At 40.4% G+C, this 25500-nt stretch overlaps 1 protein-coding gene across 1 annotated transcript in view; it reads left to right on the top strand.

Moving 5' to 3' along the window:
* The window catches only part of CTTNBP2 (cortactin binding protein 2), a 164568-nt gene extending 140723 nt beyond the window's left edge, over positions 1-23845 (top strand). Inside the window, exons 14-22 of the mRNA XM_010831224.1 lie at positions 5274-5426; positions 5593-5780; positions 9532-9710; positions 12033-12232; positions 12594-12776; positions 17449-17512; positions 18818-18950; positions 19957-20058; positions 22793-23845. Coding sequence (XP_010829526.1) covers positions 5274-5426; positions 5593-5780; positions 9532-9710; positions 12033-12232; positions 12594-12776; positions 17449-17512; positions 18818-18950; positions 19957-20058; positions 22793-23008 — 1418 coding nt within the window. The 3' untranslated portion in view covers positions 23009-23845. The remainder of the gene's footprint in view (positions 1-5273; positions 5427-5592; positions 5781-9531; positions 9711-12032; positions 12233-12593; positions 12777-17448; positions 17513-18817; positions 18951-19956; positions 20059-22792) is intronic.
* Positions 23846-25500: the final 1655 nt, after the last annotated feature.

Here is a 25500-nt window from a genome sequence, read left to right as displayed (position 1 = left end):
ACTTTCCACTTTCATGCATTGGAGAGGAAATGGCAACCCACTCCAGTGTTCTTGCCTGGAGAATCCCAGGGACGGGGGAGCCTGGTGGGCTGCCATCTCTGGGGTCGCACAGAGTCGGACACGACTGAGTGACTTAGCAGCAGCAGCAGCAGTCACGTCACATGGCTCAGTTATTTGGTAAGGAGGGTGTGAACGTGTATTAGAATGGGTCAAACTTCTCCTCAGTATAAGGTATTGAGTTAGGTTAGCAAGACAGATATTTTTTTAAATTCATGTGACAGTAGTAGTAAGAAAAAAAAAATAAACACTCATTTGGTATTTTAAAACAATGCTTAGAATTCCTGAGAAAACTTTCTACTTCCAAAGAAATAAAGATGGAATTACTGTAATAATATCATATGTAATTGAAGTCTACATAAATGAGATTTCCTCCTTGGACCCTACATTGCTAGAGGCTCTTTGCAGACCTTTCCCTTGCTTCTCCTCTGGACTCAGAGCATCATCCCCACAGAGCCTTGTTTTAAATGGACGGTGTAAAACATGGGCCACGTCCATCCCCAAAGAGGAGAGTGTGGACTTGGCCTCACCTTAGACATGGAGTGATTTGGGTTTAACTATAAATGTGATACATTATTTTTAAACCAGTGAGTCTTGCTCTAGGACTTAGCTATCCAGAACTTTGAAAACAAAGGTGTGCAAAACTGAACTATAGCCCTGAGCCTAGCCCAGGAGATATCTGATTAAGATTATACTGATCTCTGGGGAGGAGCAGAGATGATACACCTATCAAGTTAGAAGAAAGAAGGACTAAAAGAGATAGTTTCAGAAATGGGGTTTTGAATTAGCAGAGGACAAAGGGAATTTAAATGGTCAACTTTCCCACAACAGGCCAGAAGAAATCTCCAGATATAATATGGCATGAGTAGCCATCTTGTGTCTCCATAAACCCTGATCAAAGGCTGAATAATCCTTCAAACCCAAAGGTGTGATGAGTTTTTGCTTCTGTGGTTGGTTAATATTATAGAAATGAATCCATGTTAAATAACTTGAACTAGACATGCTATGCTATGCTATGCTATGCTAAGTCACTTCAGTCGTGTCCGACTCTGTGCGACCCCATAGATGGCAGCCCACCAGGCTCCCCCATCCCTGGGATTCTCCAGGCAAGAACACTGGAGTGGGCTGCCATTTCCTTCTCCAATGCATGAAAGTGAAAAGTGAAAGTGAAGTCGCTCAGTCGTGTCTGACTCTTAGTGACCCCATGGATTGCAGCCTATCAGGCTCCTCCGTCCATGGGATTTTCCAAGCAAGAGTACTGGAGTGGGGTGCCATTGCCTTCTCTGTGAACTAGACATGCTAATTCACAACTAAAGTGAAATTTACATTTGGATGAACTTGTTTTAGGATGTTGAACTTAAGTGGTCAGATGGAGAAGGAGGAAAAATTGAACATATGCAATCGGGAGTGTTGAAGACAAAGGTTTTCACCAAAAAACAACCCAGTCTGTTTGACCTGGATCAATACCTTAGGGGAGACCGATATCAACAAAATTGAGACGGAAACCCAAGCCAACTGTTACGAACAGCACCCCATGTACTTTTTGTCTAGGGCACAAGCTGTGCGTTAAATATGGGACAAATTGAGTCACTCGCTATAAATACAGTCCTTGCTTGTGGACCTGGGAGAATGAGTTGGCTTCTTTTTCCAGGAGATCTCCTACAATCCTATAAACTCATTTATCTCCAGCTTGAATCCTTCCTTGCTGCCTCCCTCCTCTGGTCCAGCCCCTGCTGGACATCTCAGGAGAGATGCCTCACTCATCAGACACTCAGGCTTGAGACATAGCCCATCACCACCACCTCAAGTGTGCTCCTGCTCATGTGCTCTCTGCCTTCATTCACTGCATGGCTGCTCCTCCAGTAAGAACTTCTGAGTTGCCTCTGATACTCCCTCTCTGCCCCTCTCTCAAGACAGTCAACCACTGAGCTTTGTTATTGTTCAGTCACTGTCGTGTCCAACTCTTTGCAACCACATAACTGCAGGATGCCAGGCTTCCCTGTCCTTCACTGTCTCCCAGAGTTTACTCAAACTCATGTCCATTGAGTTGCTGCTGCCATGCAACCATCTCATCCTGTCACCCCCTTCTCCTCCTGCCCTCAGTCTTTCCCAGCATCAGGGTCTTTTCCACTGAGCTTTGCTCACTCATCTCAGAATACCCTTTTGTTCTGAGCCTTGGCCCTGGAGGAGGCTCCTGTTACCCGCTGTCCTCACGTCAGCAGTAAGAGCCTGTAGATGTGTTCTCTTGTTTCTTTACTCTCCCATCAATTCTACTCACCATAGCAAGATCTCAGAGGAGGAGCCAAATCATGTTTCCCCCCCGCCCTTAAAGATTTCCACTGATTCCCAGAGCTGGTAGTTTCTCCCTTTCAGCATGACATCCCGGGCCTCCCACTTTGCATTCGTGGCTGGCTTCTGAGACTTCATTTCAACCAGTTGCATGCAGGCTGCCCATGAAACGCCAGTGCCCCAGGCCCAGCACTGATCGACTGCATCCCGGCCTCTGGGGATGGATCCCAGGTGACTGCAGAGTGTGGCGCAGAATGAGGACACTGCCTGCCACCCTGCTGCCCACAGATGGGGCTCCTGGATTCCACCACACTGATGTGGCTTTCCCCCGAGCTCCCAGCCCATTCTGGAGGCCTGGGTCAGCTTTGAGCTTGCCTTCATGCCACTCTTGAAACTACTCTAACCTTAGTTTGAGGTTCCAGTCCCTTCAAGGACTGAGCTCTGCCTAGAGTCCATTCTCCCACCTGTGCCATTTCTTAAACCTAGAAAGCCTTCTTCCGATCTATCAAGATGCCATTCTTCATAATGGGTCCAGTTTAAAATGCCGCATTCCCCCAGTTAGAATCAGTCACCTCCAGCACTGTGCCATAGTGCTTAGCACAGTACACAGGCAAGGGGCAGTGGAAGACACTGTTGAGATGCAATTACATGTTCCTGTAGGCACGTTCTAGCTGGACGCACAGCTTCAAAGCTGTTAGAACTAGCCAAACACGTCCCTGGTGGCTCAGTGGTAAAGAATCCGCCTGCCAGTGCAGGAAATGTGGGTTTGATCCCTGTGTCGGGAAGATCCCTGGAGGAGGGCATGGCAGCCCCACTCCAGTATTCTTGCCTGGAGAACCCCATGGACAGAGGAGCCTGATAGGCTACAGTCCACAGGGTCACAGAAGAGTTGGGCATGACTGAGCAACTAAATAACAACAAATTATGTGTTCCTGCAGACACATTCTAGCTGGATGTAGCAGCTTCAAGGCCACTGGAACTAGCTGTACACTTAATCCAGATCAAGGGAAAACTGGAGACCTTCAGTCCTTAGTTACAGAAAGCAGATACATAAGCCATTCAGCCTTTTTTTTTTTTAATCAATGGTTATAAAAATTTGTTAGCTTATCATTATTCTTTTTAAAAAAACTATTGGTTTATCATGTGTACTTAGTGGCTCAGTTGTGTCTGACTCTTTGCGACCCCATGGACTGTAGCCTGCCAGGCTTCTCTGTTCGTAGAATGCCCCTATACAAGAATGCTGCAGTGGGTTGCCATGCCCTCCTCCAGGGGATCTTCCTGACCCAGGAATCGAACTAGGTTCTCCTGCATTGCAGGCGGATTCTTTACCAGCTGGGCTGGTAAAGCCATCATACTTCCATAATAAGTGTAGTTCTGAAATGACATGTGACCCTGAGAAGCACAGAATGTGTTCGTGCTCTTTACTGAGGAGCCGTGTTGAGGGGACGTGGCACATGCCAAGTGCTAGTGCACCCACCCCCACAGACAACTCGACGGAGAGGCAGCCCGTTTTGTTTCTGGTCTTTTCGTTTTTAAAGCTTTGTAGCATCCAGAAAAGTTATTTCCATCTCAGAAGAGATTAATTTACAGTGTTCAAGGAGTTCTCTTGAAACTGACAATGCATTTGTGTCTAGAGTAACCCAGAGGCGGAGTGGTTATAATGTCCTATCATAAGTGTTTGTGGAAAGTGGAACTACTTGACAGAATCACTGCTGAGTATTCTAAATTGATCTTTTCTCAAGGTTAGTTTAGCTAAGACTCGGGCATCTTAGAATCTTCTAAAATATTAAAAGGTGATATAAATTTTTTATTCTTTGCTATCTAGCAAGTATTATAGATGTATTTCAATTACCGTATTAACATTTGAGTGCTTAGCAGGTGCCCAGGCAATCTTTCAGTTACATTTTATCTACCGATTTGTCTAATACATATAATAATAATAATAATACTCCATTTATGCAGTTCAGGCCCCCCGTCTTTAGTGTGAGGACCCCTAAAATAAGAATCACAAGACCCAGATTATGGTCCTTCCTTATCACTGTTTCTGAAGCCTTCGTCAAATCTCCTTAACATCTCTGAGATCTATGAAATGAAAGGAGGGATCTGCTTGTCTCTGAGGTCCTGTCTCCATAATTTTATGAACATTTTACATATGTGTAATTTAAAGGATTAAATTTATTAAAATAAATTTAAAGTGTTCAATCCTCATTGAAGGATTTTGACCCTTTGTATTCTGAAATATCCATCTATAAAATACATACTACCTATTTTTATAGATCAATGAATAATTTAAAATAAAATGATAACTTAGCCACTGACCAGGTCACAAAATAGAACATCTCTAGCTTCCAGAATGGGCCCATGTGCCACACCCTTGTTCACAAACCCTTCCTTCTAGAGGTAGCCACTAGTCTCGCTTTTGTCATCATTTCTTTGCTTTTTAAAAACAGTTTTACTGTCTACGAATTCCTAAAGTATATGTTCATGTTTTAAAGTGTATGTTTCATGAACTGTAAATGATGGTGTCATATCGTTTGTATCCTTGTGTGATTTGTTTCTTAATATACCGTTTGTGACCGTCTTCCGTGTGGCTGCTTGTAGCTACAGTTTGTTCATTTTCAAATCCATTGTAGGAACGTACTTTCTACTCTGTTGTTGGTGGACATTTGGGTTGATTCCGTTTGGGATCTGTTACGGAACTAGTTAATGTTGGGTCGTTGTGTGCGGGGGTATCCTCAGCTGTATTCAGTAATTTCAAACTGTTTCCCAGAGTCTTTATACTTTCCCAGCTATGTCAGAGCGCCGTGTCACATCTTTGCTAACACATAAAATTTACAAGTTTGTACATTTCTGTCATTTTATGTTTTAATCATTGATCATTTAATCACTGATACATTTTAATCATTGAATTTCTGTTTTGACCCCAGCGTGTCTGATCCCAGTGAAACAATCTCCTGCTAACAAGAAAATCATCGTCATCTTAGAGAACTTGGAAAAATCTTCATTGTCTGAGTTACTGGGGGACTTTTTGGGACCTCTGGAAAATCACAGCACTGAAAGCCCCTGTACCTTCCAAAAAGGTAAAGATAGTGGAGAGACCACCCCAAGAAGCCAGCTGCTTTAAGAGCTTTCTAATCTGTCCCCTGGAGCACACGTTACGCTTCATGGCCGTCTTTCCTTCACTTGTTTGGACTTGTTCCCTGCTATGGTTTCCTGATGTTGGACTGCTGCTTTGGTTTGTTTTAGGAAACGGAATGTCTGAATGCTACTACTTTCATGAGAACTGCTTTCTGATGGGAACAATCGCCAAGGCCTGTCTCCAGGGCTCCGACTTGCTGGTGCAGCAGCATTTCCGCTGGGTGCAGCTGCGCTGGGACGGCGAGCCCATGCAGGGGCTGCTGCAGAGGTTCCTCAGGAGGAAGGTTGTGAATAAGGTAACAGACCACACACAGCCCATTGTTGGGAGAGGGTCCTTGACATTCCCTGGCATTGCTGTCAGGCAACCTGGGCTTGAGCTCTGCCACTTACTGTGTGGCTTCTGGCAAGTAAAAATCAATCCCTGGGTCAGGAAGATCCCCTGGAGGAGGGCTTGGCAACCCACTCCAGTATTCTTGCCTGGAAAAATCCTTTGGACAGAGGAACCTGGCAGGCTACAGTCCATGGGGTCATAAAGAGTTGGACACAACTGAGCGACTAACACTTTAAGGGTTAAATAGGATAATGCATGTAAAACTCGTAGCAGTACCTATACTATGTCAAGTATTTTTAAAAAAACAAATAGACGTCTCTGATGGTTCAGTGGTTCAGACTCTGAGCTTTGAGTGCAAGGGATGCAGGTTTGATCCTCGTTGGGAAACTAAGATGATGGGGGCCCCCCCTCCAAAATAAGCAGATAGGTTTTACTGTTTTAATTAACCATTCTCAAGGGGTCTCCCTGAGTTTAAATGCTGAGACTAGATTAGAAAATTAATCATTCTTCTTAAGGAAAAGCTACTGTTTCCTTGGAGCCTTCATTATCCATCTACTCAATCTAGTTTTAATATTTGTTACATTGCATTATAGTAACTTTTAAAAAGTCATATGAAAAAATTAGAAATCTCTGTTGACACATTTTTAAGAAGAATAATCACTTTTAGTGATTTTTCATAGTAAATATTCTTCCTTCTATCAAAATAACAAAATTAATTTAGTGTACTTACCAAATTGAGCACATTATTCTCTAATGTCGTATTCTTAAATTAGGCCAGTAGCTAAGTGTCTGGGTGGATTTGAAATAAAAGAGCTCGATTTAGCAAGATTTTATTGTTTAATCCTGCACAGTGGGCCACACTGGGAGGACAGGATCTTCATTGTATCAGCAGAGGAGTTTAAGCTGTAGGTAATATGACACCCCACTGTTAGCTGCTTCACACACAAAAAGAGGCTTTTTTCCCTTACATAACCAGATGCCTTGTGGTAGGTGTTGCTGATGTCCATTCACACCGTGATGCCAGGTTCCAGGTCTGGGTGAATCTCTTGGCCTCTCTTCAGGACTGCCTGGTTTCTGCAGGGCTTCGGGCACCACACCCTCACACAGACTTGTTCACAGGTAGGGAGCAGGATGCCGAGCTGTTCGAGAGGGAACTTAGGCTGCTTTTGCCTCCTTCTTATCAGGGGGAACAGCATCTTTTTCTGAAACTCCCAGAATCAGAAGACTTCCCCTTAATGGTTCATTAACCAGAACTGGTTTCATGCCCACCCTTCTGCCATAGACCTTGGCTAGAGCTATCTTCCCAACACCAGAGTGCGCCACCAAGTTCCTGAACAAAATCGCTGTGTCTGTTGTGTTAGAGCATGTGAATGTACATGCATTCATAGAGGAGGGCTGGGGAGGGTGGTGGAGGGAGAAGGGTGCAGCGGGAATGCCGTTGGTAATTCAGTGAACAGTCCCTACTATTGGTGATTTCAATTAGTACCTGAAGTTCCTAATTGAATCAGAAATCGTCTGCCCCAAGCTCTGCTAAAGTCAGTTGCCTGATCATAAATATATGCTTTTGACCAAAGCACATCTATTATATGACCTCAGCCAATAAGAAGAAAGGTGAGATAAAGACAGTCATGGGTTTTGTAGCTTTTCACATCAGTGATGCTTCCATTAACTTCATCACTATTAATATTTAAATCTTACTGCTAAAAAACTCACCTAAAGAACTGCAAAAGATACCAGTATTTTTCTTAAAGACTTTATTATTTTTAGAGCAATTTTCGGTTTACAATAAAATCGAAAGGGAGATATAGAGATTTCTACCCATTGCTCCTTAAATATGCATAGCCTCCCCCATTCTCACCAGAAGGCTGCATTATTTCATCAAGGAGGAACCTACCCTGACACAGCAAAGTGCCTGGTTTATTTAAGAGAAAAACATGGAATGCTTCACCAATTTCTGTGTCTTTCTTGCGCAGGGGCCATGCTAATCTTCCTTGAAATCTTTCCTAACCCTCTCCCTCTTCCGGCTCTCTGGTAAACATAGTTTGAAAAGGATTGATTTTACTTATTTTGAAAAGAAAGTTCTCTTCAAGCTCTACACTTTCTTCCATTGTGCTTGAGGATGGGCAAGTGGGGTGTGCTGTAAGGAGCAGAAAGTGGGGAGGAAGGGCAATGTGTTTATAATTTACCAGGAGTCACTTCAAGTAGGTTAATAAAATGGATTCCTGGGGTAGGTGTACAGTGGGAATGAAGACAACTGCAAAACAACAGAAATCGTGTAACTGCAGGATGGAGCCAAATAATGGGGGTGCTTAGAAGCACGCTGGCATGTGATCAAAATTTCTTCTTCCAGTTTCTCACAGGAATAAAAATAAACGTATTTTTTGGAGGAGACAAAGCTTCTAGTATTTAATAAAAAATAATTGTACCTTTAGTAGGAAATTGAAAGCGAAAGAAAGTGTTGGTCACTCTTTTGTGTCTGACTCTTTGCAACCCCATGGACTGTAGCCCACCAGGATCCTCTGTCCATGGAATTCTCCAGGCAAGAATACTGGAGTGGATTGCCATTCCCTTCTCCAGGGGATCTTACCCACCCAGGGATTGAACCTGGGCCTCCTGCATTGCGGGCAGATTCTTTACTGTCTGAGCCACCAGAGAAAGCCAAGGAAAGTAATATTCATCTATTAATTGTAGCCATGATCTCATTTTCACTGGAAGACTATCAGAAAAAGTGGGAGAAATATGATCCTCTTTTGAAAAAATGGGATATTATAACAGATCCCAAATCCTCGTGTGACACAGTGATGTTACTTTAATGAAGCTGCTAGAACTACTGAACCACTCTTGCATTTTTTTCTATGCCAAATTCTGTCCCTTGATGTAGGATATACAGACATTCACATATTATCCTCAGTCTTAATATCATAATTCCTTGGTAAAGTAGAGATTTACATGAATGTGTTTCTTATAAAAATAGTTAATTGCTATATCTTACTTCTAAATATTTGAGAGATTTCTCTTCGTAGTATATAAATCTTTGTCCTTTTGTGAATCCTCTGTAGTACCAAAAAGGGGCTCTTGTATAAGATATAATTCTAAAAAGAGCTGCTCCCATTCAACCGTGTGTTACACAGCATTACTTAAACTCTTCACTTTTAAATCAGAAAACATGTCTTCATGCTAGCATAGTTGTGTGCATTTTAAGGTAGCATTTTAGCTGAGACTTTCCTTCTAGGGAAATTAAAAATAAGACAAAGTGAACATGCCATAGATTCCAATATGCCATCTTATCACTTATCTATATTAAAATATTTAATGTCATTTTTATGTCATTTATTCAAAATCCTTTTTTGAACACCTACTATTTGCAAGTCCTTGTGAGATATTCTGTACACATGTGAAAAATGATTTCTTCCAGCACTGATGTTTAAGAATTCATCCAAGTGAGACACCTCATCCAGGGTGTCTCGCTTCGCTGTCACGTCTGCATCTTTTCATTTGATGTAACAAACTGCAGATCTGTATTTCACACTAACACACACAACAGGGTATATTATTAACTAATCCCTCTTTCACCCACCCCAAGTGAAGGTAAGACTAGATTTGGCTACAGTTTTGTTTTATAAATTTTTATAGCTTTAATTTCGAATGGTTAGAAACAACAGGACAATGAGCACTGTGCTAACCCAAGCCCCTGTCTTCCTCCTCTCTGTCTCCAGTTCAGAGGTCAGGTGCCCTCTCCCTGCGACCCCGTGTGCAAGACGGTCGACTGGGCCCTGGCCGTGTGGCGCCAGCTCAACTCGTGCCTGGCCCGCCTGGGCACGCCGGAAGCACTTCTCGGGCCACAGCATTTCCTGTCTTGTCCTGTAGTCCCGGGGCACGCGCAAGCAACAGTGAAGTGAGTGTCATTAGTCCTTCTTTGCCTTTAAAGTATTTAAAGTAGAGCCCTGGCCAGGTGGGAGTGTGTGAGAGTGAGAAAGCTATGACACTCCTATCGTCAACATGGGAAGTGGAGCCCTGCCCTCTTGTCAGAGGACGACCATGACTTGTGTGTTGGGTAGTTCCTAAGGAAACAATTTTTGCTAAGACTAGATAGATCATAGGTTTCCTCTGTTTTCAAAACTCTCATCAGATCCATATGTGGCTTGCTGTGCAGTGTCTCCTGAGGAAGGCCCACATAAGAAATTCAGTCAAGTACCCTGTAACCAAAAAAATAAAACACATTCTACTGATGAATTGAAAAGCTTGCTCTTTTATTAATGATACTTATACACTTACATGAGTAGTAGCTCAGATGGTAAGAATCTGCTTGCAATGCACGAGGCCCGGGTTCAATCCTTGGGTGAGGAAGATCCCCTGGAGAAGGGAATGATACACACTCAAGTATTCTTGCCTGGAGAATTCCATGGACAGAGTAGACTTATAAACTTACTATATTTTCCTTTGTAGCAGCTTATAAAAATAGACATACATATAGGAAGGTTAATGACATAGAAGATCAGAAGGAAGTTGAAAGGAGGAAGGAATTTGTCACCGTCCGACTTCCTTAGTAAGGGTTCTGTGATTCGCTGTTAGATTTGATTCTGTATTTTCTGGCATCCTGGGCAGAAATCTATTTTGGAAAGCAAGGGATGCAAGTAAAATGTCTTCTCTATTGTAACACAAACTATCAATTTAATAACAGTTAATTGAGGGAGGAGTACTGTATTAAAAAATACATAGTAATTTCTTGTTAAAAAGCAGTACATTTATTCATGTAATTACCCGATTCTCTCAGTATCATGATTACATCTGAGCCTTTTTTGCCCCTGACATCCAGAATCTCAAGATTCTTAGGAGCCATATTTGGTTTTTCCTGTCTGCAGCACAGTCATTGTCAAAAACTAGAGGCTCTGAGACTTGTACCCTCTTTGCAAGCTGACAGGTTAGCCTGCTGGGTGCAGGATGCTGGGTCAGAGGCCCGCTCCTCATCACTCAGAGCCCAGCCGCAGCCCAGCCATCTGAACCGTCTGCAGTGGTTTCCCCGGCTCCTCAGGTCCCACAGGGTGATGCGTAGCAGCCCAGGTGGATGCTGGCTTTAGCAGCAAAATGTGGAATCACCCCATCTTCTAATGGGGGATGCTGGTAAATCTGCCCACCCTTTGCCCTGGAAGGAACCATAACTTTCATCATCCTGGTCAGGAAACAATCTGCCCTCTGCTCCAGAAGGAGACATTATCTCTACTTCCCAAGTCTGTGTACACTGCTAACATCCTTGAAAAGACAATCCAGGAAAACAGCTGACACGAGAATACAGAAATGCCATGGAAACTTATCTCCCAACAGCCGTATTAAGGAACTGCTTTTCTAAAATTTTCTTACTTTTTTTTTTTTTTTTTTTAGCCAAAGCTTATATCTTTACCTCCTCAGCACCTTTAGGAGTAACTGTTCGCTTTTTTTTTTTTTTTTCCCGGAATTACATGTCACTCTACATTAACAGAGAAACTTGATACTAGGTAATAGTTTTAACAGTTCCTATTCTAGGTGATATAGTTTTGTCTACAGCTTTTAATACTAACTGTTTTTTAATACTACAACAAAGTATAATCTTTTTTGAAGGAATTTTGATTGGCATTGAGTGCTGTAAATTTCAATTAAAGCCCTGCAACAGGTACAGCTATTAATGCAGTCCACCTGAGGCAGTGGCTGGTTGACCCCATCCCCTCTCTTCAGGGCTCACCTGCCATGTGTAGACACCAAGCCCCTGCAGAGCAGGAAGATTTAATTTGCCAGTGATCATAAAATGTATCCCAATTTCAGAAATACTAAAAACATATGTATCTTAGTAAGGAAAATGGCAAATAAGTTTAAGCTATTTAGACACAGACTTTCAGGAAATCTTTTTTCCTCCAGATTTCTTTAGTCTGTAAAGTTTTCCATGTATTTTTCCCTTTCCATGTATTTATTTGTGCATTCATTTATTCAGCACTCTAGTGCTCCAGGATCTTACAAAGAAAAACAGAAACAGGTAAACAGTTTCATTAGAAATACATTGTTATTTGTAAAGCACATTCAAACTGTTTTGGTGTTAGATAATTTCACTTATTCTGAAACAACCTGGGAAAGGTAGCCTATCCATAGAAACCCTTAGGCTTTGTTCAGGGTCTTCAGCTCTGTCCTGGGTAGAGGTGTGTGTGATTCCTGGGAGCCTGGGTCCTAACTGTGAACCCTCTCTTGGAAGGTGGATGTCTAAGCTATGGAATGCTGTCATTGCACCCAGAGTTCAAGAAGCAATATTGTCAAGAGCCTCTCTGAAAAGACAGCCCGGCCTTGGGCAAACAACTAAAAACCCCAGCCAAGGGCAGCAGGCTGTAGTTAGAGCTGCTCTCAGCATTTTGCTTAATAAAGCTGTTCTGCATGGCTGTCCCCTCCAGAGAGCAGGTATGTGGGTTTATGCTGGGAGGAGAGGAAATTCGCTATTATGTAATGCTTGCTTGAACTGGCTTTTAGGGAACTCTATTTTCTCTCTTTGTAACCAGTGAGATTATCTCCATGTAATGGATGTTACACAGCACTGCTTTAAAACTAACTCACTTGCTCTCTCTTAATTCCTGGCTCATGTTTAAATACCAGACTTCAAAGTAATGTTTGCTGGTTGACAAACCCCTGCTTGGGTATGATAGGCCCCTGATTTTGAAGAGGCTATTTCTTTAAGTGTTAGAACTGTTGGATTTTGCTTGACTCTGTGTAACTGCGCTCTTGCTTCTGTCCTTCTGGCAAAATGTGGTTTATGTTGTTTCAGAGCTGGACCAGCATACAGCTGATTTCAAAGGAGGAAGCTTCCCTCTGTCCATAGTTTCAAGTTACAGCAGTTGCAGCAAGAAGAAAGAGAGTGGTGCCTGGAGAAAGGTGAGCACCAGTCCTCGCAAGAAGTCTGGCCGGTTCTCTTCACCCACCTGGAACAAGCCAGACTTGAGTGAAGAAGGTAAGGGGGCAGGCATAAGACGTGTGTACCCATGAGGTGGTTTCTGAATGCCAGTGTGCTTTATGTTTATTACTATGCATTCAACAAAGCAAAATTTTGAGGATTTCAATGTGTATTTTTCATGGAATAAAGCATGTGGTAGGTACATTCCACAAATAGTTGAGAGTCCCCTACCTGAAAAAAACCATTCATACTAGAATTCTGAAATTAAATGTATCTTTACCATGTTAATGATCATCTGCTTTTCAGCAATTTGATTTTCTTGGGATCCACACAATTATATTTATGTAATAAAAGCTGACACATAAAAAGAAAGAAATAGGCAAATGTGCATTCAGAAGTGAACCTTAAACTTTTAGAAGTATGTGTTATTTGATTATAGACATATTTAATACCAGTTTAAGGTGTTTATAAGTGAGTCAGCTTTACATATTTCTTCCTACATGAGATGTATGCCGTGTACCAAGTTTTCTTCTAAACACTAGAAATAGAGCAGTGAAAACAGGAGATAAAAATCACTCCCCGACAGAATTTCATTCTAATAAATTATTAGACCTGTTCCTTATGGCTTTGATATTAGGATAATCAGTTGTTTAAAATATCCTCCCTCAGTTCAGTTCAGTCTTTGCCACCTTTGACTTTGCACCTTTGCACCTTTGACTCTTTGCCACCCCATGGACTGCAGACGCCAGGCTTCCCTGTCCATCACTAACTCCTGGAGCTTACTCAAACTCATGTCCGTTGAGTTGGTGATGCCATCCAACCATCTCATCCTCTGTTGTCCCCTTCATCTCTCGCTTTCAATCATTCCCAGCATCAGGGTCTTTTCAAATGACTCAGTTCTTTGCATCAGGTGGCTAAAGTATGGAAATCAGAGCTTAGCATCAGTCCTTCCAATGAACATTCAGGACTGATTTCCTTTAGATGGACTTGTTGGATCTCCTTGCAGTCCAAGGGACTCTCAAGAGTCTTCTCCAACACCACAGTTCAAAAGCATCAGTTCTTCAGTGCTCAGCTTTCTTTACAGTCCAACTCTCACATCCATACCTGACCACTGGAAAAACCAAAGGTTTGACTAGATGGACCTTTTTTGGCAAAGTAATGTCTCTGCTTTTTAATATGCTGTCTAGGTTGGTCATAACTTTTCTTCCAAGGAGCAGGTGTCTTTTCATTTCATGGCTGCAGTCACCATCTGCAGTGATTTTGAGGCCCAAGAAAATAAAGTCTGTCACTGTGTCCACTGTTTCCCCATCTATTTGCCATGAAGTGATGGGACCGGATGCCTTGATCTTAGTTTTCTGAATGTTGAGCTTTAAGCCAACTTTTTCACTCTCCTCTTTCATTTTCATCAAGAGCCTTTTTAGTTCTTCTTTACTTTCTGTCATAAGGGTGGTGTCATCTGCGTATCTGAGGATATTGATATTTCTCTTGGCAATCTTGATTCCAGCTTGTGCTTCATCCAGTCTGGCATTTCTCATGATGTACCCTGCATATAAGTTAAATAAGCAGGGTGACAATATAAAGCCTTGATGTACTCCTTTCCTGATTTGGAACCAGTCTGTTATCCATGTCCAGTTCTAAATGTTCCTTCTTAACCTTCATATAGGTTTCTCAGGAGGCAGGTCAGGTGGTCTGGTATTCCCATCTCTTGAAGAATTTTCCACAGTTTGTTGTGATCCACACAGTCAAAGGCTTTGGCATAGTCAATAAAACAGAAATAGATGTTTTTCTGGAACTCTCTTGCTTTTTTGATGATCCAGTGGATGTTGGCAATTTGATCTCTGGTTCCTCTGCCTTTTCTAAATCCAGCTTGAACATCTAGAAGTTCATGCTTCACATATTGTTGAAGCCTGGCTTGGAGAATTTTGAACATTACTAGTGTGAGAGTTGAGTGCAATTGTGCGGTAGTTTGAGCATTCTTTGGCATTTGCCTTTCTTTGGGATTAGAATGAAAAGTGACCGTTTCCAGTTCTGTGGCCACTGCTGAGTTTTCCAAATTTGCTGGCATATTGAGTGCAGCACTTTCACAGAATCATCTTTTAGTGTTTAAAATAGCTCAACTGGAATTCCATCACCTCCACTAGCTTTGTTCATATCCTCCCCTAAAAGATATCATATTTGAGTAAGAATGAAAAGATGTTCCAACCTCATATGCATTATGGATCTCTGATACATGTAACTAACTTTACGTCTTCAGGAGCCCCTTGTACCCCACACTAAATGGCAACTCACTCCAGTATTCTTGCCTGAAGAATCCCAAGGACAGAGTAGCCTGGCGGGGTGCAGTCTATGGGGTCACAGAGAGTCAGACATGACTGAAGAAACTTAGCAGGCACGCACACATGGCAGCTTTACAGCAGTGGGGTTCCTAAGTGAAAGGAATATGATGTCTAAAATCCTAAACAGTTGTTTTTGTTACCGTATTTTTCATATGGCAGATTGTATTGATTTTTAATAAAAACTAATGCGATTTTAACTATATCAATACATGCCAGAGTTGTGTGATTACCCTAAGTATGTGATCATAAGTTATGACTTAAAGTCACGTAAGTAATAAGTTTTAAAGTAATTGAATGGATAGTCACTGAAAAAAATATGTAAACTCTCATTGTAAAGGTAAGTGTTATTTATAATAGGATACATTTTGATCTCCGAGGCTTGCCCTTACTTCCTAAAGTTAGAGTGTTTGCTCCAGGGAATAAAATCATTAGACTGTAGCCCCCCAATAGAGCAAAGAGACTCCCTCAGCTGGCTTTCTGTAACAAGGATTATACCTGTTTATCCTTGGAAAGTATCCAAAAGAGCTCGACAGTGAGGACTGTCCTCTCCATTTACAGATGGCACAATTGAGACTCAGATCCCTTTGATCACCTGCTCCAAACCACTGCTCCTACAAACGGGGGGTTCTGCAATCCATGTTTTTGTTTCTTATGAGTCCAGTGCTGATTTCTTCAGTCTGTGCCACTCATAATAATCCTGGTACTCAAATAAGGACACCTATGCAGGCTCTTCACTGTGTCACTTCCAAGTTCATTAGAATCCCTGTAGGATTCAGGACCAACTGCTTTCCTGAGCTAAGTGAGTACCTAAACAGTAAGCATTGTCAATATATATTGCAGTACTGTAGATTTGTCAGACAAAATCCATAAGTGAATATGAACTTTAAACAGTATTATGGAGATAAATCTAACTTGGAAATATATATTTGGCTAAAAGCTGAATTATAAATTATTTTAAGTTTAAATTTATAATATTAGTTGCAGAACTAGTGGATATATCAAATGTTCCTTCAAACACAAAAACTTAATTGAAAGGTGAATAAAACTGTGTACAACCATAGTTTGACATCAACATAGAGATTTGCAAAGCGCGTTGGCCAGGGTTTAGGTGAATAAACCACTGGTTGGTTAACAACCAAAGGTGGACATGCCTCTAGTTTTAATTTTTTTTATAATAGTCACCCTGTCCAATAATTGCACTTCATACAAAATTATTACAACAGTGTTTGGGTTGATATTTTTGGACATCATTGTTTTAAAAAATACCAAAATAGAACTCTTGCATTCCATGCAGACCACTAGGGAAACTCATAAAATTTGATAAAGACACAGCCCTTTTCTGTCCTGACCTAAACCAGGGAGACCTAAACCTGAGATGATGGTCACTGCTTCTGGAGGGCAGAGTCCAAGCTTAGGCACTTCCGTGCTAATTAGGGAAAAGCTACTAATTAATGCTTTCTGACAGTAAGGACAAAAGTGTGGATGAGGAAATGTACAGACCTTCTGATGATCTGCTTTTAATCGGGATATACCAAATTCAACAGACTTCTCAAAATCATTCTTTAATCTATGCTAGCACCATTCATACAATTTTAGAATCTACTCAGAAGCAGCTGTATTAATGCATTTATAAAATGTAGAATATTATAGAAAGACATTTTGAATCTAAAATGGTTTAGTGTTTCTCAAACTTTTGACCATAAGCCACAGTGAGAAATGTATTTTAAAGCTGGACCAGTACACACAGACCTATGCATTTGCATGTCTCTGTAAATGGATACCAACTTATATATTTACTACATACAAGCTGTGCAATCCGGTGTTTCCTATTCTGTTTTTTTTTAAATGGGTTGAAATTTGCAGTTAGAAAAACATTGGTATGATATGCAGCGTTTGTTTTAATGCTGTGACTTTTTGTTTACTTTTCCTATTTAGTTTTCTGTAAAATGCAAAGCAATCAAAAGTTGTTTCTATACCTGCACTGTAATACATCATGGGGCCCACACATCAAAAACTGTGTTGGGTCTACACAGTCAGGATCCCTTGGAAGGCAAACAAAGGGATTACCATCTTCAAAAGGCAGGTAAATATTAACCCTCTTTTAGGCACTTGGAGAACAAAGGCCTAAGGTTGTGGGGACTTGCCTGATTAGAATAGGATCCACTGATGAAAGTGGAGTTTAGGATTCCTGAATTGAGCCTCAGGTGGTGTGAGTTGTATTGATTTTAGTCATAAATATACATGAGGTCTTTGCGCATTCCCTAGGCTTCCACAGGGCCTCAAGAAATGGATTTAATCCAAAAACAATATGAAGAGACTATTTCTTTTAAATACAGAGTTCAAGATCCGCAGGGACAGTCTATGGAAATGAATGCTTTTTTTTCTTTAAACAGGTATCAAAAGTAACACTATATTACAGCTGAATTGTAACAGGAATGCTTCGCTGTCAAACCAAAAGTAAGTTTCCCCTGCAGATTTAACTCATAACAAACAGTACACATTCTCATCGTGTGTGTGCTAAGTCACCTCAGTCGTGTCCAACTCTTTGCCACCCCATGGACTGTAGCCCGCAAGGCTCCTCTCTCCATCGGATTCTCCAGACAAGAATACTGGAGTGGGTCACCCTGCCCTCAGGGGATCTTCCAGACCCAGCAATCCAACCCTCATCTCTTATGTCTCCTGCATTGGCAGGTGGGTTCTTTACCACTAGCGCCCCCTGGGAAGCATTAGTCTGTGCAACTGTTATGCTGTGAATATAATTTTTTAAAAAGCAATAGAGGTAATTCAAATGCTAGTATTAAGCTGAAATCGAATGAATGAAATCTAAAAAAAATACAAAGCCTATTTTGCTTTTAGTTTGGTGAAAGATTAGAAATATCATTGATTTGATTTTGTATCAAGTTTGATATTATTAATACAGTTCACAAAGATATGGTAAAATCCTGTATTTGTGAACTTTTAAACAGGCTTTAGAGGACTGATGATTTTAATGACAGAGTTACAGAAACATAACATGACTTACTTTTTTTCCTCATGCTGCTGCTAGGGAATTGTCAATTATGCTTCCAAATTTATAAACTGAAATAAAGATTTATCATAGAATAAAAATGCTTAGCTAGTTTGTAAATAGGGCCTTGTATAGCCAATAAGTTGTGTATCCTGTAACTTGGCAGGTGACATTTAGGACCCTGGTTCACAGAATTACAAGAGGGGTAGGGGGTCAATGAATCTGTCACATGCTTGTTTGTGCCAGGCCCACTGTTAGATCTGTTGTATTCAACAGCCTATACAGTATTTGTAATAACCCTATGATGTAGCACAAGGCATTTGATAGAGAGAAGGGAACCCAGGAACTGAGGTGTTGAGTACAAAAAAGAAACCCAACCCATGGTCACGTTGCCAATAAAAAGTGATAAATTGACATTTACTCCATTGTCACACTGCCCCCCACACCAGCGTGTTTAGTGTCATCCTTGGGGACAGCAAAGGAAAGGGAAGAGTAAGGAGACTGGAATATTATAAGTCAAAGTGGATTTCTTTGTGTAGTAACATTTTATCCTATTGAGAATTCTGATGGGGAGTTACCAAAATCAGATGGGAATGGGTTGTTGTATAAAGTGACATTTATGGATGCCTTTAAAGGATGTTAAAAACTTTTTTGCTCCACAAATCCCCCAGGAAGGTGGGGGGGTCTAGGTTTCCATATTGGAAGTTGGATGGTTGCTCTGGGTTTGAAAAACTCTTTTCTGAAATCTGTGGTAGGTCTTTAGAGAATGATCTGTCATTGACCTTGAATCTGGATCAAAGACTCTCTCTGGGTTCGGATGATGAAGCAGATCTTGTCAAGGAACTTCAGAGCATGTGCTCTAGCAAATCTGAATCTGATATAAGCAAGGTAAGCAGGACACAATGCGGAGGGCCTTGAGTGGCTCCCCCAGCAGCAGACAGACAGACTTCTTGGAGCCACATCATAGCTCTTTCCCTGAGAGAAATCCCTTATCAAATAGTATGACTAAAGCTCCAAATCAAAACTTCCGTTACCTTGCTTAAAACACTTATACAACAAGGGAGCTCTATTTAGCACAGCTTCTCTGAAAAACCCAAAGTGAAAGCTGCATGTGGTGTGTTACCACAAATTAAACCAATACCACCTTTTCCTTTCCATATCCCTAACTTTGGCCGTCACCAATCAGTAAGAGCATGGCAGCAGACTTGCATTCTGCGGCGGGGAACAACTGTACTTATAAAATAAGAAAAAATAAGTAGCCTGTGTAATTTGCTTAAACTGTGAAATTTGAGATCCAGAGATGGAAATCAGTGACCCAAAATCTTGAAGCATTAACAGCATCAAGTTCAACCTGTTTTTGCACTCTGGTATCTGCAGCAGTTTTTTACCACGCTTCCTTGATAAGGGCCTTTTGCTTGAAAGGGAGCAAAAGAAGGTAGTTATAACTTGTGCAGGTTCTACCCCAAAACTCACCTGTTGTATTTGGACAGTCTACTAGGGATAAAGAACTCACTAGCTTATTTAATCTTACTGGAAGTGAGTCGAAATAGTTAACCCTGGAAAAATAAGGTTACAATGAAAAATCTTGCAAACGTTATATCCTTTCATTTTGTGCCAAGTATTTTTTTTTTTTTTAAATAGGGCTTATCTGGTTGTCTTCTTATGACTTTAAAAGACTTTTTTTTTTCCTTAGAAACTGTGTCTCATGCATTTGCTGTTAGTTTCACATGAAAGCTTAAAGTCCTTATGTGAGCATTTTAGGACCTAAGCTTCTGACAGTAAGACAAGGACCATACTTCTCACTGTGGGTTTTCCACAGTGACTTTACATCTTACCTTGAGTATGTCACAGTTTACCTGTGAAAACATGACTTGATAAATTGTGTATTTTCCAGATTGCTGATTCCAGGGATGATTTAAGGAGGTTTGATAGTTCAGGAAACAACCCTGTGTTTTCAGCAACTGTTAATAATCCAAGAATGCCAGTGTCACAAAAGGTAAGTGTCCCTTTTCCCTCCAAAATGGGACAAAGAAGGATTGTTGTAAAATTGACTTTACAAATCTTTCAATGTGCGTTACAAAGTTACTTTTATACTATAGCAGGGATATAATCAGGATAAAGGTGTAAGTGTTCACTAGGTAATCAAGGTTAGAAAAAAGTACTGTTTGTTTGGCTAATAGCTTGAAGGAATCACATAGAAAAGCATTACTTCCCCCTCTTCTATTTGATGCCAAAAAATTGGATTCCAAAATTTTTACTATCTCTTCTATTTGTTTTCACTAGTTTATGCCAAACCTAGAACTAATGTAACGTCTCTCTTCTTTGCTGTATTTTAAAATGGAACATTGAATTTCTTTTGAGTACCATTTTCAAAAACTGGAGTTAATGCTGAGTGATAACAGAAAAATCTACACATACATAACAGAAAAATCTACACATACATAAAGATTTACCTCTGATTTACTTGAACTTCCCATACCATGCATGTTTCAGAGACGGAATGTCCTTTGCAAGCAAATCAGAATGAGCCAGGATCCCCATAGAGTTCCTTACCCTCTTGAAATACCTTTTATGATTGGTTAATAAATGCCAAAAGATGAGATGGCCCAGTATGGTACTACTGAGTGAACGGAAACAATAAAAATACTTCTTACCCAGTAGTGCTTTTTTGAGGCGGTCCATTTTGTAAGACGTATTTAATAATGTGTGGTGTGCTCACCAAGCTATGTCCACTGTGGTTCACGTCCCCTCACATGGCAGCTAACACAGACCTGTGGGGAGAGGGAGTGCAAAGAGCAGGATTGAACAGCGAGCGTGGTGAGACTATCCCATTATTAATCCTCCTCTGACAGCCTGGGCTCCCGGCTTCAGTAGCTTTCAGTCCTGACTAGTTTCCTGTGAAGCTGTGTGTGTTGGGGGAAATATTAACAAGGCTGGGGTCTTATATAAAAACATACAACATGACAATCTACAAAGAAGAGCATGGCCTGTGTGGCTTACTCTATATAGTATTTGTTCCTCTCTGTGATTCCCCCCACCCCTAATTAGGAATGGCTTAGAAGCACAGCAAAAGCATCGTTGGGAACAGATAAGAATGACTGAGGAGGTGACACCTGGGGTCCCTGCTGATAACTCTGGTTCTGGATGGAATACATTTTTGTTCAGGGGCTGTCCCTGAACTATGGTTCAGAACACATTCCTTGGGCTCGCCTTCTATTTCTTTGCCCATTGAGCATTCTAAGGACTATTCCCCGATGATCAGTTGTTTTCTTAGAACCTGCCACCAGAGGGCGACGTAGTACTCATTTGGCATTTGCCAGATTCCTGAACCCTTCACAGGCTCAGGCCTTTTCTATCCTGATAAAGGCAATGAGCATTTCTTGGTTAGATGCCCAGTTTCTTCTGTTATCAGGAAGTAATTCCCTTTAGGAGGAAAAGCTCTCTGTGTTAGCTGAAATCATTTTCTCCTGTGTGGTCAGAGAGGGGCCTGTTAATCAGGCAGCTTGTCAGCCAGCCTTCTTAAACAGAAAAGCCCATATTTACATAAATACATATTTAAGTCATCCATAGAATATATAATAATAAATGTTTTCTTCTTATGGAGATGAAAATTCAGTCCCCTAAAGCAGAAATTCCCATTTTGGTAGCATCATGAAAACTATTTGAGGATTTGTTTTTTAATCCCTTGTACCCAGACCACATGCCCTAGAGGTTCTGATATAATTGGTCTAAAGTACAACCTGGACGTTGGAGTTTTTAAAAGCTTGGTGACTCTCATGTGCAATCAGGGCTTAGACCTGTTCTGTAGCACATACCTTTGATCCATCATTCGCATTTTCTACCCATTTCTTTCCAAATTATGTCCTTGAACTTCACGTAACTTATGTTACATATAACTTACTATTTCAGACCATCCTGTACACCTCCCCATGTCCGTGTCCACCCTTCCTCCTTCCTTACTTCACCACTCACTTGAGTTCTGCAGATTGGTAAACATGAAGGGGGACCTACCCAAGTGAGCTCACGATCAGGGAAAACGCTGTGAGTAAAAGGTCTTATTGCAGCATCATGAGTTGCTCTTACCTGTCCAACTGTGTTTCCTCATGGGCAAAAAGAGGCCTGGACCAGGTGATCAGAAGGGTTCAGAAGTACTCGAAGAATGCTAGCATGCAGTTTCCAAGAATTAAAGATCTTGAGCTCCCTAGTTATAGATGCATCACCAGGAAACAGTTCACTACTGCAGAAGCTCCATTAGCACAAGGATGGTGCCCTTTTACATTCTCTACTGTGAGCCAAGCACCAGGAACAGTGCTTGTCTGATAAACATTCAGAATATGTGAGTAATAGTTCAGTTAGATCTAAAGGCAGAAAAATTCAGTGACACACTCAAGGTATATTGCATTGTAGAACTGCTTACAAATAGTTGGTTGGAGTAGTCCAGTTTGATTTCCTCAGGCCTAAGACTTCATACAACTTCTGTTGAGGAGGAGACTCCAGATTCAGGCACTAGTTTCACTGACTCTTATCTCTGGCACCACAAAGGACCTAGTGGAGATCAGACCGCGAGTCTACAGGACATTAAGCATTCAACTTCTCTCCTGTCTTCCCCCCCCACCATGAGAACCTATGTTAAGGGAGAAACTCATACAGAGAGGAGAAAGTTAGTTAGTACCGATCACAGAAGTTGGGAACAATGTCAAATTAAGCTGTTCTGTTTTCCTTTCTTACAGGAGGTCAGTCCTCTCAGCAGCCATCAAACAACCGAATGCAGCAACAGTAAATCAAAGACTGAGTTGGGTGTTTCAAGAGTTAAATCTTTTCTTCCTGTTCCTAGAAGTAAAGTCACCCAGTGTTCCCAGAACACCAAAAGAAGCAGCAGCAGCAGTAATACAAGGCAAATAGAACTAAACAACAACTCAAGAGATTTGGAACCTACGCAAAAATGAACAAGTAGAAAAATCTAGCAAATAGGCCTGCCTACAGTATTCTCATTCTTCTGTACATTTCACACAGAAACCAAGGACAACAAGATGTAAATACCTTTAAATGAATCAAATGTTTTCACTGCAATATAAACGATGAGTGCAGGACCACTATTCAATTTTTTGTAAAGAATGTATTTATAACCAACTTTTTTTTTTTCAATTCTGTCAAATTGAACTGCAATACCAAGAAGTTATACCCACTTTTCAAGTAGTTTTATAATAGAAAAGTCATAATAGTTTTACTCAAGATGTTCAGGGGTATTAAAACAACTGTGTACTGTATATGTATACATATGTACATATGTACATTTAAGAAAGCTATGCATCATTGCATACTGCATTAAAAATGTGTACAGCATTGGCTTAGATAACATGTATCATTTTAAAGAGATCATAATTTTATGTTCACTTGATGAGAAACGACTAGAACGGGGCAATAACAAATCATTTCTAAACAGTTACTTTTCTTAAAAGCCATATTAAGTATTTTGCCTGTTAAACTCTAGTTTTCAGTTTCAAAACTTTTAATGGTTGCATCATGTATATTTATGCTTATGGGTTTGTGTTATGACTCCTGTAAATATGAACTTATATAATGCAATAAAAGTGTTATCTTTCTTACAAAAGTTTTGTACCTAAGTAGATATAAAAAAGAATAACTGTAAATGCTTCAATAAATAAGTTAACTCCCTCTTCTAGTGGCACAATCGATATTTTCTAGACTTTCTTCTCAAATTACTAATGACATAACTAAAAGTTATATGCCTTGACACCAAATAAAATATTGAATTAGTGAAATAACTTGGCTGTAGTTTTTATTGCTTTTAGTAGTTTATCCATGCAAAAGATATTTGTATTCAATTTAGAGCCATTTAAACTGGTCCTCCATGTTTGTATTTCAGTAGCTATTCAGAGAAGACTTTTGTTACAAAGTATTAGTTGGTTTAAACTAGAATAAACATTTCAGTGGAGCTCTTGGAATGAAGTGCTCATTGAAAACAAATTTTTCATACTTACCAAAAAAAGTATAATTATATACCAACAATCATTTGCTTATCTTAAAGTCCTTTCTTAGCCAGAATGGTTATTTAAAGTGTACACATGTGCATGAAAACTATATTACATTTTGCAAGTATCTTTAAAAAAATGTATAGTGAAGTGGAGGAAGAATCAAGGAAGAGATCAGTTCCAGTACCTGTCAGCCTAGGCTTCATCTCTGCCATCCTTGGGGGTACAGCATGGACCTTGTAACAGGAAATAGAACTAGAGCAAGGGACTGAGGGTAAGTAGGAGAGAGAGAGGCTGGAAGAAATAGTCTTAGGCTTGAACACAATAACGCCTTTGAGCTGGACTTAAATTCTTGGTGCCCTGGTGGTATTTGATACTCTCAAGTGTTTCACAGAAAGACATTAATCTTGGGGACAAAACTCAATGCTCTCCATATCATAGACCAACATACCCAGATTGAGGTGGCTCTGGGGCATGTTGTCCTGCTAAAATACACCTTTGATTATATTGAATTTTATTTTTTTAGTGATAAGGCATTGTTTTATATTGGCAATTTTTCTGAAGATATAGATCTCATTATGATAGTCAAGGACCAGAAAAGAGAAAAAACAAATTTGCAATACATTATTAAGATGACATCTAGTAACCTATCCATATAGTTTTGATTGGTTAGTAATTCAACACATATACTTACATAATTGGATAGTAGACTGCAAGAGGGCATTTAGATTAGGAGTTTTCAAAATACACATGAAAACCTGGTAATGGGTCATTTTATCAATTTAGGTAATCACAACTACCATTTTTTGAAAATAGAATAGAAAAGAAAATATCAGAGCACATCATGGTATCACAGTCAATAAAAGAATTTTTTGTGAAGCTTTTGTTTAATTGTGTAGATACATGGATGTAAGCACTGAACTGTGATGTCAAATATAACTTTCTGTGGGTCATGGCCACAAGTCTTTGAAGCTCCATACCATTAATGGTGACAGGCAGGGTGCTTCAGGGGTAAAGAGGTCTTTGGTGTTATACAGCCTTGTGACTGAATTAAGCACTAACATTTATTAGCTGTGTGACCTAAGACTCTCTGACCCAGATTCCACAATAGTTACGTAGGATCATGACAAGCCTACAAGTTGTCCTTGAGCATTAAAATGAGGTAACAATACAATGTTCCTAGTTACCTCCTCGCACATAAAAAGTAATGAATTATGTCCCGTAAGTCTTTGTGGCATTCCAACATCCCATCAAGTTGTAATAAACTCACAAATACTAACAGCTGTATTATGAGCATCAGATTCTACTAGAGTTGTATAAAACACCTAATTAAAAGAAATATCTACTTGGAAATTGATAACTATAACACATTAGCAAATTGTATTTTCCTTTTATGTTAACTTGATGATGAGCTTCTAAATATACCTAACACATTTTGCAGTTGC

This window comes from Bison bison, unplaced genomic scaffold (assembly GCF_000754665.1).
Source record: "Bison bison bison isolate TAMUID 2011002044 unplaced genomic scaffold, Bison_UMD1.0 scf7180017864525, whole genome shotgun sequence".
Lineage (NCBI taxonomy): Eukaryota > Metazoa > Chordata > Mammalia > Artiodactyla > Bovidae > Bison > Bison bison.
The sequence above is the reverse complement of the archived record's forward strand: the minus strand, read 5'-3'. Positions and strand labels throughout refer to the sequence as shown.